A 16809-nucleotide genomic window follows, 5' to 3' on the forward strand; every position below is an offset into this window, starting at 1 on the left:
ATGGAATTCAGTCATATACTTATTGCGAATAATAAGTATATGAAATTAATTTTGAAATGTCTTGAATTAGAAAAAACCTGAAGTACATGAAAGATAGCTCTTTAAATGAAAACTATCTTCTTTCTTTCTCAGGAATGAGGAAAGATGTTCATATATTGGTTAAATGATAATGGAAAATGGCTATAAAATATTACAGGAAGTACATGAGCAATCACTATACCTTATATGCACCATTTGGTATCCAATGCATCAAATCTTGGTGCATAAGCTGAAAAGCTTATCACTAAATGAATCATCATAAAAATTCTAATTCCTGCATTTTGAGGTACACACAATGGACAATAAAATTAATTCAATAAGACTTACAGCAAATACATATTTACTTTCACTTGGCATGCACACTGATAAAAAATCATATTTCCTGTCAGCATAATGCCTGAAAATTTACCAGTACATCAACCTATAGTGTCTGACAATGTAAGAATAATTGCACATCCATGTTCTGCAGGGAATGCAAATTCTTTGACTATGAAACTGTGTAACTCTCTAATTTTTAAGGCAGAACATATATATACACACCATATTCCTGCATTGCAAGTATCCTTACAAATGTAGGTCCAAGTTCATTTTGTTTTATTGCGATTTCATCATGCTACTTATGCAATTCTTACATGGTTCAATTTCAATTTACACATGTTGACACATACTGCAGAGGTTTAAGATTAGTAACTGCACGTTTCCTTGAAATTGGTTTTGCACTTCCATATATGCCAATATAATTCTATACTTGGCAACAGCGATTAGTTTACTATTAGAACGTTTGAAGATTTTGTTCAATACATGCTTTCGTGGTTAGGTTAGGCAGGTCAGGTTTAGTTCTCTTAGCATTTAAGATAGATCCCTAAATGCTTTCTACTATTGATCGCACCCCACACGGTACCTCTTTTTTACCAATAAATTGGACTTTTTCTAAATGAAATTTATGCTGATTAGTTTCAGGAAGGTTCCAAATTACTTCTACGTTCATTCCCACTAGTCTACGATACCTATACCATTGCTTCTATCAATGGTGAATGCCTTGTCCATGGGGAGCGCAGATGCATGCTTGCGTAAGGTAATTTTTAAGTTGTTTTTTCCCCAACATAAAAAACTTCTTTCGAAATCCAAACAATGCTCATTACTTTAAGCAAGGTTCAAATTTTGTGTGACAAGATTGTCAAAATTCTACGATAATTAGTCTTTCTGATAGGAGACTTTGAAAAATCATAACACAATCGGAACAGTTACCAAAATTATATTTAACAGTCGTCGAGCTGCTAAACCTAGCAAAAACTAGACACAAAAGAAAAAGTGCTGTTTTGTAATGACTGCTAATACTGAACTTTTACCTGGTCTTTCCACATTCTGCTGAATGCCTCCTTGTGTTGCATGTAGAATTTATAATGGGAAGATGTCAACTCTTGATCAAAAATAAAACTGTTATCCTCATCAATAGAAATGGCCCTCATTTTGACCTTTTATTCTTCCTTGCTAAATATTAACCTGAAATTAGAAAAACAAGAAACTTTAGTGCATTACTACAAAGGATCAAAATTGGACAAGGATAATGTGGGTGTTACTTTGTCACTCAACCAGTTTAGGAATACTGTCCACTTGTATATGACACATACATCCTTTAATGTAACAGCCATAACAGAAATTTAGTGAATATTTTAAACATCTAATATGTGTGCACATTAATTAGAAACAAATCTGTTCTACTCCAGTTAGCTAATCGTAAAGGCAAGGATGAGCTGATCGGTTTGGCTTTGAGCTCTTATTGTTTTTAAGTCCACTTTATGCACATACAAGCTAATCCAAATTAGGTCTACAGTTGAGTAGAATCTGAACCATTATGTGCCTCCACTAGGGTGACCAGACATCCTCTTCTATCCAGACATGTCCTCCTTTTTAGGTGTCTGTCCGGGCGGATTTTTTAGAAAAACGGTAAATGTCGTTTTTTGGATAGAGTATAGCATCGACCATAGCAAATGTGTGCATAGATAATGCTTCCACACATAACAATCATCATTTTTAAGGCATATCACTTGGGGTGCGTTAAGTATTCGAGCAATGCTCACCTAGCATCTGGGACCTGAACACGATCACTTTCCCAACTGAGTCATTAGCAGGCTGCAGATTTATAGGCACTAAAAACCTCTGGAATAGGCACCAAAATGATGAAAAAAGGCACTTTTATACATAAAAGTGGGCTAACGATTAACAAACTATTAATACTCTTTTGATCGAAATTCACATTTGCGGGGAATCGTCAATTAAAGTAATTCTCACTAAAAAAACTTGTAGTAACAACTGTGCGAATTTAAACAATTGATGAAAAATCAATTTGCAACATTGTAAGAAAAAAATATTTTACCCACAATGTTCCAATTGAGACAATGAAATCTGTCGAATACCACATTTCAGTCGCCCGACCCTGTGGCCGAGTGGTTAGCACATCACGCTGCGACGCCAACTGTCCCGGGTTCGAATCCCGGTCGGGCTTGGTTGATTGTGAATGTCCATTCATCAATTTCATCATTTCATCACTCATCCCCATCTTCGCAAATTAGCCAAGAGGCACAAAACGCGAAGTAAAATAAACTAAATCAAATCAAACCACATTTCAGTCAGTACAACATAAACAAAGCCTTCCATCCTTCAATGTAGGGAAAGCCAAAAGAACGTAAAAAAAATGAAATATGGAAAAATTGCAGAAGACCCATTTTTTGGCATGATAAAGCAAAATAGGCACTATAAAAATGCATTTTCAGACTAGAAAGACCATGAAACAAACTTTAGACATTACAGCCTATGTTTTACTAAAAGGCAAATAGACAAAATTCGGCACCCTAGTCATTTGTATTATTCCAACTCCTTGCCTCGCCCTCTGAAATGGCTGGAACGCACATAGTCTGTGAAGTTGCTTTTCGATTGATTGATTTATTTTACTTCGCTTGTCTGCCAATTTCAGCTAATCATGAAGATGAGGATGAGCGATGATTTTGATGAAAAGGCACTCACAAAAAACGGTCATGCCCAGGCCAGGATTCGAATCCGGCACTGCTGGCGTTGTGGCACAGTGTGCTAACCACTCTGCCACGAAGGTCGGCCAGTTACTTTTCGAGATATACATACACGATACAGAAACATATAGTGAAAATTTTGATTATTAAGTAATATTTACATTCATGAAATATCGAAGCCAAAGCGTAAATTCAACAATGATCTTGAAAGAAAATATCAAGGTTTTAAAGGATGGAAGAAACAACTATGAGATAAAGTGTAAGGTGGCTATCACTTTCCCCTGCTGTTGAAAGAGTGCTAGAAATGTTCGTCGCATTAAAATCATATTTCTCCACCCAATCTTAACTGTCCAAAATTTTAATTCGGTTTTTGAAAATAAGTTAAAGTGAATCTTACTTGTTACATTTGCATTCACTTGTGGGGATATTTCATTCTAATATCCAAGAATTAGAAAAGGAGTAAAATTCTGTGCTTTAAATTGTAGATATTCTTTGCCACTTGTTAAATAACAGATTAGAAGATTCTTTCTTTGCTTAAAGGTAAGAGGAAGTTATTGAAAGAGATCACCTGCAAAGTATATGTGAGCAAAATGTTAGTAAGATTTTTTATATTGATTAAGTTATTAGTAATGGTAAATGTTTTGCAATTTTTTTTGCCTCCTCTTTCGCCATGCTCTGTCCTCATTTTTTGAAAGTATGTGTCTGGTCACCCTAGCCTCTACTGAGTACACTCTTGATTACATGGCAAGAAGGCTACCACTACACCATCGGGGAGACCTCAATTGATGAAAAGATATTGACAAAGAACACCTATGCCCAGGCCAGATATCGAACCTAAAAACTTTGGTAGACCAATGAGCAGACTAAATGCTAAATCAAGAAATGGGTGATAGGACAAACACCATGATACACCCATGCCTTACCCAAATCTTCAACATCACTAGTCCGTTACTTACGTGAAATTTAGATTTCGCACTTCCGCATTGCACAATTTAATGGTTCAATCCTATTAATTTCGAAGATCCACTGTCTTCATTCACAAAAGGGTACGGCGTTTGAAGCGGAGATGTTACCGCGTCACTACATTGTTTGTTCCCGGTGACGCGGTACCATCTCCGCTTCAAACGCCGTACCCTTTTGTGAATGAAGACAGTGGATCTTCGAAATTAATAGGATTGAACCATTAAATTGTGCAATGCGGAAGTGCGAAATCTTCTAAATTTCACGTAAGTAATTTTAAACCGCGTTTACCGCAACCACCATGAATTCACTAGTCCGGTTTCAAAGCATGTTATGCTGAGGACTCCACAACGGAGGCCAGCATGCAAAAATAAACGTAGTGACTATCTTCACCAGGTGGTGAAGCTAGTTTTGATCTACTTTCACCAGATTTAAAACTCTGCATGTGCATAATCTACAGTCAACAGCAAAGAAAATGGTAAGCAAATTGTATACCGCTATTTTAATTACTTTTTATTCTACATACTGTGCTGTGTAAAGGAATGAAACACTGTTGGTTCAAAGCAGGCATTCTTCTCTGCTTATTGACGTCATTATTTCATTTCATTGTGTAATACAGACCAAATGAAAATGGTGGACAATTCACAGACTGTTTCTTTCGCCGTTGGGTGTAAAACCTTGCCTACTCTGCTTCACGGGTGTGTGTGTATTCTTTAGTTGTTGAGGTGTGAAGATTTGTGTGCATTTATTTTCGTGCAGGATACTAGTACTTTTTCTGCATGTCATGTAGTTGAAAAAATACAGCAAAGTTTTCTGATGTGGACTTGTGCTGCTAATATGTCACATGACACAAGTATGAAGGAGTATTAGGTTCCAAAATTGCTTTCATTGTTAGGTTAGGAAGGTCAGGTTTAGGGCAATTAGCTTTATAATTACTTCTGTGAATACTACCCAACACCTGATCATGTACTTTCTGGTCTTCAGCACTTTCAGCTATTCTCACTACCTGGGGACAGTAGTAGTTGCATACTTTTTAATTTAAAATAATTTCTAAACAGTAAGTTCAGCAACACTATAAATGAATAGGTATAATAAAAAAAAAAGATAAAATACAATCTTATGGTATGGTATGATTCAGGTAATTGCTTTGGTATATATTTACAATACCGGAAGTATCTCCGATTTGTTTCAAATTCGGTATACTTACTAATTTTGACCTTCTAATCACGAATCTGCGGTTAAAATTTGGCGCTCACGTGTAGAAATTGCAAGGAAACAGCATCAATTCTCGCAATCATTCTCTGTATAGAAGTATGGAAACCATATTTGTTGATATGGACAATTGACGTTCGCAATCAATTACCGTGTCTACAGCATTGCCACAGTGTTGATTTCATACTTGGAGAGCAAGGATCGTGTTAGAATGGCAGAAGGGAGCAGTAAAAAAGTTGTGAATGTTGGAGAGATCGTTAGGTGCAGTGTGGAGGAGGCTAATTAAAAAACTTATGGATTTCGATGTTTTGTCCAAAACGATCTCACAGAGAAATGCATCAAGGACAAAAACGACGGAAGTGAAAGTGACAATCACGATGTAGAAGGGGATGTGGAATGCAATCATAAAATTGCAGGATACGAAAATGGTGTCTTCGATGAGCAACGTTGGCTGTGAAAGTGCTACGAAAATAAGATTTCTTATCGGTTCTTTGTCGCAATTACAGGAAAACCAATCCGGTAAGGTTAGGTTAGGTCAGGCAAACATAGTAAAAATTTGAGGTTGTAAGACCGTGCACACACCACTGAATGATTCACCACTGAATCTATAGCCCCAAGAATCATTCACGGTAAGGTTAGGCAAGCATAGTTAAAATTTGGGGTCATAGCAATATCAGGGGTGTATATATAGTTTGGTACCAGGTTTCATAGATCTGAGACACATTAAAATCGGATATTTTGTGTTTTGCATGGTTCGTACTTACCAATTGTGTATTGCGGAACATAGTTCAAGGTGCCATTATGCTTTTTACATGAAAATAAACGCATTTCTCACATTCTGTTTTTTTTATATTCCTTTCTTCACTTCCGGAATGCACAATATGGCGGACACATCTTGAATCATGTTGTGGGTATGCAGTGTTTCAACCTTCTTCACCGAAAAATACCTACTATCATGTTTGTCACCGGTGGAAATTATACATTATGCACAGGTAGCTGACGGATAGCCCCACAAACCATTATGCATGGTAACCGATAGATAGCCCTACGAACCATTTCCGATAAGGTTAGGTTAGGTTTGGTTACGTTAGGCAAGCATAGTAAAACAAAAAAAAAAAGGTTTGAAACACTGACAGGGGCTTACGTCTCAAACGTACACAGCATCCGGTTGTCGTAGGGCAAGCAAATTAAAGCAATTGCAATTGTGTCGGTGAGATATTTATCTTGAAAAATACATTATTTCCTGGTCAAATATATTCCCCGATAAAAGAAAATACCTCGACGAATGTTGCAAACCTTGGAGAAACTCATTTCCGTAAGTAGTTTCTTGTGTAAAATTGAAGAAATGTGCCTCCGATGTATGGAACTGTTACTTATAGTTTTTTAAGTATTTGAAACAGAAAATTTTCCGGTAAATAATGAGCAATTGTGCCGATTGCGGACCACTACATTTAGCTCACTTTGAAATTTCTACACGTGAGCGCCAAATTTTAACTGTAGATTCGTGATTAAGAGGCCAAAATTAGTGAGTATGCCGAATTTCAAACAAATTGGAGAAACTTCCGGTATTGTAAATTCGCTCCATTGCTTTTGTTAGTGAAAATAGCCCTACATGCCGTTCTCAGCACCTGATGAAAATAGCCTCAGCCAAAAATAAATCATAAATACATCAACGAAGCAAGTTTAAAACAATTACATGATGAATTCTACACCTTAACATTTCCTATGTGATATGTCAAGCAACATTTTGATTATCTACACTTTAATAAATAACTTCAAGAAAATTTTAACACGCCGATTTGTGCCTACTTTTTTTTTAAAAGAAAACAGCATTACAAAGGAAGAAGCAGTAACGACTAGTAATTTGAACATAAGGCATTTTCTTTTCACATGTAACCTACGTGAAACAGGGTTTCACATGCCATGAGCATATTGTTTGTGTAATTCTAATTGTGCAATTTTAACGTTTACACATTATTAAAATATTGGAACACACCTTCTTTCGTAATTTACACTAAGTAGTATTTTTCTCGATTATTTCTTGCATTTTCGTCGACGCGACATTGCAATTCTTCACAGACTATTTTCTAACAGAGCAGTGATCTCAGGTCATATGCAGTGATGTTCTTGACCTACATAAAAATTTCCTGTCGTATTCCCAAAAAATCCCTTTTCTAACTTAATATTCCCTTTTTCACAGAATATCTAATAATAATAATAATAATAAAAAAGAAAACATATTGAGGGTATGTACGGAGATTTAAATGTAAGAGGGTGTACGAATGATTTTAGTGGTTGTAAATTTAGCAACAAATTATGCCCTATGAACACCTTTATGGGGGGCGTGTTACAAAACGTTTATTGATATGCACTTGGTATGTTAATGAACATTTCACCTACATGAAAAACGTTTTTAAGCCATTCATTTTACGAATAATGCGAAAATCAGATGTTCAAAAAAATCTAGGCGATATTTGTTTTGGTACTTGAGAAATAGCCTTCAAACATTGCTAAAAATCACGTCCCACGTCACTGAAGCAAAATATTACTCAGATTGGCTTGACGTCATCATTTAGATAGGCACGCAGGCAGGACTTTCTGCCAGCCACGTAAACCTAGCATTGGCCGTGAAAGCGACAGCAAAAAGTCATTAGTTAATGTGCAGTGCAAAGCCGAGTGCTCATTTCCTACACATGAATATTGAGCCCGTTCCGAAAGTCGCACGAGTTATGGTAATGCGATCCGCGCAAGAGACAAAAGACAAAGACATAAAGACAGACGATGGATTCGGGAGTTGAATGGCTTTGTCTACGCCGCTGGTCCAGGGATACGTGCCTCCAGGTTACGTTGCCGAACAATAGGATAGGTTAACCTAACCTACTCACCCACTTTGGGCTTGATTGAACCTATGAAACTACTCTGCTGTGCAACCTGGACGCACCCATCCCCGTGGAGCTCTACGCTGTCCTCCAGTGACCATTAACATGGAGGATGTCCCCAGTAGACCAGCATCCATTCCGAGGAATGATTGCTGGTGTATCATAGGGACTTTCAGCCTAGTTATTCCGGAGCGAGAGGTACGCTTCCCGGACTTACCCGCCCAAATATGAATTGATAAATCAAGATGTTGGAAAGACACATTTAATATACGGGGTACTAATACATTTAACTATATACAAGCACTGCACAAACTTATAAGATTGTTTTTACAATTGGAACCAACAAAATGGGTAATAAAAACACTGTACTTACATATTCTGCATTCACCTCATCACACATGGGCCTTGAAATAACACTTGTCACTCCAACTATAAATGGGGGATTTTTGTGGGTCTGCACTAAAAATATAGCGGTATCTTAAGACATATGGGTATTGGCTTGCAAATGAACTGTTTCAGGGAGCTATATCACAAAGGATGTGCCGATTAATTATGGATGTCTTTGGATACAAAGCATCATGGCTTCCTGGAGGCTCATTGTCCTCACCATGTGCTTTTGAGAATTTCAGAATTTTCATGGATATTGGTTCCATGCACTTTAAGACACTTCCAGTGCTGTAATTCGTTCATATTATACACTACAGGACTATTCCTAAGCCCTTATTGGATATTTCACACACTGGTGACTCCATTGTCCTCTCTCCACTGGCCTACTCTGGCCCAAAACTTGGAGCGATGTTAACTGTACCAACTGTTAGCAAGAAGTGAAATCAAGATGGCTTCCTCACATGTTAAAAGCTATCACAGACTCATTGTCTGGTAGCCACGCCCATGAGGCCACCTGATTGGTCCACAGCACCTTGGGTTACTTGCCTTCATCAAGTACCTTGAGAAGCCCAATAGATGGCAGTCTAGTCAGGGATAGTTCCACTGACTCTCACCAGATGGCTCTGGTGCTGTGAGACCGATTGTCTTTTGTCCAAAAACATCGATTTTTTGATGTTTTTGTGGTTTGTTTGCACATATAATTGTGACTTGGAGTTATTTTCAGGGAAAGCAAGTTAATATGTGCTTGCACAAATATTATCCTGAAAATATCTGTATTAATAAAAAATTTGCATGAAAAGTAACATGTGCTCTCTGAATTCTCCTATCAACAAAAGGTTGTTTCTTTGATAACCAATGAATTTTGGTCTGGGGCTTATTATTTACTTAATATTTTGATGTTTTATCATACTTTTACTAATTAGGCCTAATTTCTGTCAATCTTAACATATCTGGGAATGTCTATTCCTATTAATTTTACCTGAATTGAATTGGCCTTGTACTTTGGTTGGAGTGGAGTGCTGCCTGTATGTATTGGGGATGTATACCCAACCTTTGGTTGGTTATACATATCCCGGGCCCTCGGGAAAAGAAAAAGGATACGTGAAGCGGATCATTTTTCTTTACCCTTTACTACACTATACCCAAATACATACACAAAATATTTATATACACACTGAATTGTTAAGACCATGCTGGTCCGAAAAGAACATATACATGAAAGAAAATAAATTTGCAATTATTCTTGCCCGTCACTTGGATCTATGTTTGAGATATTGTTCTGTCCGATATATCGAACGATTTCCTAGACGGTATATACATGGTTAATATAACACACACTTAAAAGTTTTCAATAAATGATTTTAGTCATTCATGTTATATCTGCTTATTGCCGCACTGAATACAGTTTTTGTATTCGAACTGCTTAGTAGTTTTTAGGTACGTATCTAATGTCTCTGCCCCTCATTCACTTGAGGGTGCAGTACCTTCAAAAAATGTTCACCATACGCCTTGGTATGTTGTCCACATTTGATCACCTCACAATTGTTCTTCAATATCTCCTTAGGTGGAGATAGCTGTCGCTTGGCTTTGTGCACTTTGCGTTGCCATCAAATGTTTTTGTTGCTCGCTTGGCGGAACAATGCTTCGACCTGGCTGTCCATTGGGATTATGTACAATCTGTGGAATGCACTCATTTTGTGAAGTCTGTAGGATTGTCATGGTGGTTCGTTTCTGGATGTCATTGTTCGATTACGAACCCCTGACACACTCCCTGCTTCCCCATATTGTTGGAACGCTGAAAGATTGTCTCTAGTTCCTGGTATAATATGCTTGGGGGTCTGCTGCTGCCTATGACACCATGCACTTTTGTATGTTTGCTCCGGGGTTTTGTGGTGACACTGAGGGGGAGTTGGAGTGATGTACTCACTGGCCCCACTTCACACGCAGACTTTGACCTTACCCTTGTTGGTTTTTGGGTTGTTCCTTATAAACAACCCTATATGTTTGGGGGTGCTCGCATATTTCTATTACTGCTAACCCTGGTTTGGTCGAACCTAACCCATCGGTAGTGCAAATACCCAATGATTGCTAAGCAATATTTTGCTTGATTGGTAGTGAGTGATCTAGCATAGATTTGTACTCATAGGGAAATAAACCTCTATATGATGGTTGGACTCACTTTTGTGTCCAACAAAGAAATGGTCTGGGTAGACAACAATGAAATTACCCTTTATACCACAATGAAATTGCCTTTGCATATAATACTGAAATAATACTTTTGTATACAACAATGAAATTGACTCTTACACTCAACAATGAAATAGGCTTTTGTATATAACAATGAAATACTCTGGTATACAACACTGAAATTGACTTTTGTATACAATGATAAAATAATCCCTCACATGATCTTGACAAAAAAATTTCTACCCTATGTACAAATGGGTGAATGTCACAGACCAGACAGAACCTCATCCACAAAACCTCTGACCTTTAACATATATTAATACTAGTGTTCGAAAAATGTGTAGCTTTTTCTCCTCATCTTGTACCTGTTGTACACTCCTATCCGTGCGTCTTACCCTGGATGCGCTAGAGGGATACCAATACCTCTTATGCGACTAATACTATAGCGCAGGAGCCGTACCGTCGCGTACTTCTCTCCTAGGTCCTACTGATATCGGGTTTAGGAAGAAACGTAGAGCTGACGAGCAGACATCTACAGTTTCCATGGGGAAGTATCACAAGGGTACGAGGGTGGAGCCATTTGTGCGCAGTTACTCGTCTTACCAACAGACAAAGCAAGTCGTAGGGAAACGGCTGCACCCCGTCGGGATTGAGGTTGAGTCCTCGTTGAATTCAGAGGCCCCTTGGCTTGAATTAACTTCTTTGAGGTACTCTCGATGCTAACACCGGATGTAATAGTCTGAGCTTCTCAATGTAATGACTATACACCTTATAGCTACACCTCCACAACTTCATGTTATTGACATGTTGGTTGGGTAGGCTCTTACCGCTAACACAATGAACAAGATTAAATATGTTATCCGTCACCTGATCACTACAAACTAATGGACCGAAGAAGGTGTGGAACAATTTGTGGGTCTGTCCCTCTAGAGCTTTGCTTTGGAGATGGGATTTAAGAAAAACTAAGTCGTACACTTTGATCACAGTTCTGTTTTGCTGTGACTTATTTACCTTACTGTTGGCTTTGTTTCGCCTTTCGGCCGTCCGGGATACAGCCATGAACAATTGCTGATCCCATTCGGTTTGTTCACCTGTAGGAATATGGCAGTGTTCCATAACGGAGTTCCTGAGTGAATTGTTTGGCCCTAACTGGGGACCATTGTCTACTATGATTCTTTGGGGAAGTGAAAAATGTACAAAACATATATCAATGAGTTTCCTCACTATTAAATTCCATGCTTACTAACCGAGTAGGAATTGTTACACCCTGGCCACCATCACCCCCAGCGAGAATAGCACCTGCTAGTTTCCCGAGGGTTGCTCATAGGGCAGAATGGCATTCATCTCACTCTGTTGAGATTCCATTTGTTTACCCTTGGGTGTGTGACCTGGTGTGGTGAACCATTTTACCTCATCGAGTGCATTGAGTATGGCATCCATACCTCGTGGGCTGAAGTGAACCAGGTCGGGTCTCATGTTTTGACCGTAACCCATGGTTTCTTCGAACAGCGACATGTTCATTTCTTGGCCCTTGTGCACAAATTTCGATGAGGAATCCAGAACCCTTACATTGCTATTATCATCAAGGGATAATATTTTTGCAATTAGTGAGTCATACGTGGCCCAGAACCTGTGTCGGTTCTCATTGGCTAACCTGGGAACTGGTGGAGGAGTCAGAACAATGACCTTCTGAGCACCTTTCCTCTTTAGGGTGTAAATGATATCCTGGAGGTTCCGGAACACCTGGTTGGTGTCCTTCCCTCGGAGCATATCATTTGTGGATACCATTAATAACACATTTTTATGAACACACTTTTCCCTTCTCAAAGCACTGAGCAACTGCGCTGAGGTTTGTCCAGATATGCAAAGTCCGATGTGGTAATTACCATCACTGTCTCTTTGGACAGGATACCCGAATTTTCTTTGCGCAAGACGTGACAACATTGAATCACCCACTGCCTGATATTGATTTATCAGTGGAGTGTGCTTGCATGAATCTGAACATTGTGGGACAGGTTTAGGTTTGGCATCGCCCTTCCCCACGTCAGGACGTTGCCTACCTAGTTTCCCTGGTTGTGCACATTTGGATGCACCTCAGCGAGATGCTCGGAAGACCCGTGTGAGCTGGCGGAACTCTTACGCTGGGACGTTCCACCCTTTCTCCGGTCTACCTTGGTTCTGTTTGGGTACTCCTTAGGCCGGGAGCCCCTCGCAGATTTGCACATGTGAGCGTCCTCCTTTTTGGATGAACCGCTCGCTTCACCCTGACCACGACTCACATAGGTCCGGTTAATGCGAGTCGTAGTTTTCCCGTAATTGGGTCGTGCTGGCCTTGCAACTTCCCTCTCAGGATATTGTGGCACTTGCACACTCTCATACCGAAGTATGGAGTTGGCCACCTCCTGAAGAGAGACGAAGGGAGCCAGGATTAACTGGTCCTTCAAGCTGCGCGGCAGCTGTTGCACAACGTGGGTGAAAACCTGGTTGTCGGCGATTTCTGGCAACGCAAGCCTAATCATTTTGACTTGTCGCCAGAAATATTTGTGCACTGATCTGTGCTGGGATGGGTTGTACCTTTCGTTGAGAGCCTTCGCAAGGGAAGAAGCTCTCCACCCATCCCCTTGGAAATATGAGAGGAACTGCCTTTTAAAATCCGAGTAGGACTTGAACTTTCGTTCGTTCCTCTCGTACCACTGCCCTGCCTCGTCCCGTAGACAGAACGAGATTAGTTGGAGGGCATCCGCCAAATCTACCTCCAGGAGAGTGAGATCTCTCTCAAACTCCTGCACGAAATCTGAGGCCAGCCTGTTCCCCTGCCCGTTAAAGGTTGGGAGCTGTTTGAGATCAGCAAACCTAACCCTAGGTTTGCTCTTGTTCCTCCTCCGATTCTTCCTCTTCCTTTGGCTGCGGACTTCGGCATCCGAGCTTTCGGAATTGGATTCCGGGGAGTTACCAAGTGGGTGGTACTTGTTAGGGGGAGACACATAGCCACTACTCTGGTCAGAGCTTTCGTAACCTTTAGGTCTTCGTTTGGTTTTGTGCAAGGCATGGTAGACAGACACATTCCGTGCAGGTGAGACGGGCATGGTGGCTGACGTAAGTGGAAGGGCGGACTGAGTTATTCGTCTCTCCATCCCTTCCAGGCAAGCAAGAATCCTCATCAGGCTTGCATCGTCAGACCTTTGTTCTGCTGGAAGCTGCTCCTCACCAACCCTTTGTTGTGAGGAGGTGCGCTGCTCAGTGACTTGGCCCTCGGAAATGCATACATGCGAGCTGCGGCCTTCCGCCTGACAGTTCGGCATTTCCTTCCTCACTTGCTCGAGAACCCTGTTCTCGATCGTGACCATGTGGTCACTGCAAGTGAGCTCTCTGCATATGTTTTCTAGGGCATCTAACCTCCCTAGAATCTGAGCTGTGGTGGTCTGATTGTCACCGCCTTGCACTTCGCCAACGAGTTCCCTCAGTTGCGAAATCTGGCCTGACACTTGTGTAAAATCCCTACCTAATCTTAACTCTAGGTCATTACATTGGATCTCTATTTGGTTAATTCTATTGGTGTTGGTCGCTACTTGTTTAGTTAACAATTCTGAGGTCTTCGTGGTGGCATTGTGGATGGAGTCCAGTCTGGCCTGGAATTCCGTCCTTACGGCTTCAAGTTTCTTATTTACTTCAGCCGATGCCTTGGCAAATTCCCTACCCTGAACATCAATTTTCGCCTCAAGTTTCTGACCCTGTGCCTCAAGTTTCTGACCCTGTGCCTCAAGTTTCTGACTAACATTTTCAGAGACTTTCGCTTGCTCCTGGAGCATTGCCACAATGAGGTCAAGTTGGGGGTTACTACTGGTACTTGCACTACCGTTGGGTGGGAACCCACGACCTGCTGGCCGTTCCAACGACCTTGATCTGGTATTCATATTTGGGGAGTGCCGGTATTGAGTCTCATAATCTTGCGATCCGCGCAAGAGACAAAAGACAAAGACATAAAGACAGACGATGGATTCGGGAGTTGAATGGCTTTGTCTACGCGGCTGGTCCAGGGATACGTGCCTCCAGGTTACGTTGCCGAACAATAGGATAGGTTAACCTAACCTACTCACCCACTTTGGGCTTGATTGAACCTATGAAACTACTCTGCTGTGCAACCTGGACGCACCCATCCCCGTGGAGCTCTACGCTGTCCTCCAGTGACCATTAACATGGAGGATGTCCCCAGTAGACCAGCATCCATTCCGAGGAATGATTGCTGGTGTATCATAGGGACTTTCAGCCTAGTTATTCCGGAGCGAGAGGTACGCTTCCCGGACTTACCCGCCCAAATATGAATTGATAAATCAAGATGTTGGAAAGACACATTTAATATACGGGGTACTAATACATTTAACTATATACAAGCACTGCACAAACTTATAAGATTGTTTTTACAATTGGAACCAACAAAATGGGTAATAAAAACACTGTACTTACATATTCTGCATTCACCTCATCACACATGGGCCTTGAAATAACACTTGTCACTCCAACTATAAATGGGGGATTTTTGTGGGTCTGCACTAAAAATATAGCGGTATCTTAAGACATATGGGTATTGGCTTGCAAATGAACTGTTTCAGGGAGCTATATCACAAAGGATGTGCCGATTAATTATGGATGTCTTTGGATACAAAGCATCATGGCTTCCTGGAGGCTCATTGTCCTCACCATGTGCTTTTGAGAATTTCAGAATTTTCATGGATATTGGTTCCATGCACTTTAAGACACTTCCAGTGCTGTAATTCGTTCATATTATACACTACAGGACTATTCCTAAGCCCTTATTGGATATTTCACACACTGGTGACTCCATTGTCCTCTCTCCACTGGCCTACTCTGGCCCAAAACTTGGAGCGATGTTAACTGTACCAACTGTTAGCAAGAAGTGAAATCAAGATGGCTTCCTCACATGTTAAAAGCTATCACAGACTCATTGTCTGGTAGCCACGCCCATGAGGCCACCTGATTGGTCCACAGCACCTTGGGTTACTTGCCTTCATCAAGTACCTTGAGAAGCCCAATAGATGGCAGTCTAGTCAGGGCTAGTTCCACTGACTCTCACCAGATGGCTCTGGTGCTGTGAGACCGATTGTCTTTTGTCCAAAAACATCGATTTTTTGATGTTTTTGTGGTTTGTTTGCACATATAATTGTGACTTGGAGTTATTTTCAGGGAAAGCAAGTTAATATGTGCTTGCACAAATATTATCCTGAAAATATCTGTATTAATAAAAAATTTGCATGAAAAGTAACATGTGCTCTCTGAATTCTCCTATCAACAAAAGGTTGTTTCTTTGATAACCAATGAATTTTGGTCTGGGGCTTATTATTTACTTAATATTTTGATGTTTTATCATACTTTTACTAATTAGGCCTAATTTCTGTCAATCTTAACATATCTGGGAATGTCTATTCCTATTAATTTTACCTGAATTGAATTGGCCTTGTACTTTGGTTGGAGTGGAGTGCTGCCTGTATGTATTGGGGATGTATACCCAACCTTTGGTTGGTTATAGTAACTGGCCGTCCCATAAGTGCTGGTGCTTCCGTGCGTTTCGTGAGGTTCATTATGCTGTCCCAAAAGTCGCTTTCCGTGCGTCTCGTGCAAGAACGAGATTCACCAAACGCACGAGCCAGGAGGCTGGTTTGTTCTCTGAGAATCGTCTGCTACCTGCAGACAACGCGCGTGCACGATGGCTTCAAACTGCACTAGTTCGGGAATTGGGTTGGTTTGGTTTGATTTGCTTTATTTTACTTTGCTTTTTGTGCCATTTTGGCTAATTTGCGAAGATGGGGATGAGTGATGATATGAAATTGATGAATAGACACTCACAAACATCAATGCCCAGGCCAGGATTCGAACCCGGGACCCCTGGCGTTGTAGCGCGATGTGCTAACCACTCCGCCACGGGGCCGGCACTAGTTCGGGAATTGTATTATAATTTTAATAGAGAGTGATATGAAGCAACATGCAAAAGATGAGTGTGCCTCAACTATTCTTAAAATGTGATTAAAATTAGTAACAGTGTCCGCAATAGAGTTTATTTATGCCAGAAGGAAATGCTTTCCGCTGGACGCCATGCGGAAAAT

General features: G+C 40.4%; 1 protein-coding gene across 2 annotated transcripts in view; it reads right to left on the minus strand.

Moving 5' to 3' along the window:
- Window positions 1-7317, minus strand: part of LOC145982501 (uncharacterized) — a 140818-nt gene extending 133501 nt beyond the window's left edge. For both annotated transcript variants that reach the window (XM_083115960.1, XM_083115959.1), the window contains exons 1-2: window positions 7234-7317; window positions 1389-1542 (exon numbers count right to left, since the gene is read on the minus strand). In XM_083115960.1, the coding sequence (XP_082972086.1) occupies window positions 1389-1508 (120 nt within the window). In that variant the 5' untranslated portion in view covers window positions 1509-1542; window positions 7234-7317. The remainder of the gene's footprint in view (window positions 1-1388; window positions 1543-7233) is intronic.
- Window positions 7318-16809: the final 9492 nt, after the last annotated feature.

The sequence above is a fragment of the Lepisma saccharinum genome, unplaced genomic scaffold (assembly GCF_977018435.1).
Source record: "Lepisma saccharinum unplaced genomic scaffold, izLepSacc3.1 HAP1_SCAFFOLD_200, whole genome shotgun sequence".
Lineage (NCBI taxonomy): Eukaryota > Metazoa > Arthropoda > Insecta > Zygentoma > Lepismatidae > Lepisma > Lepisma saccharinum.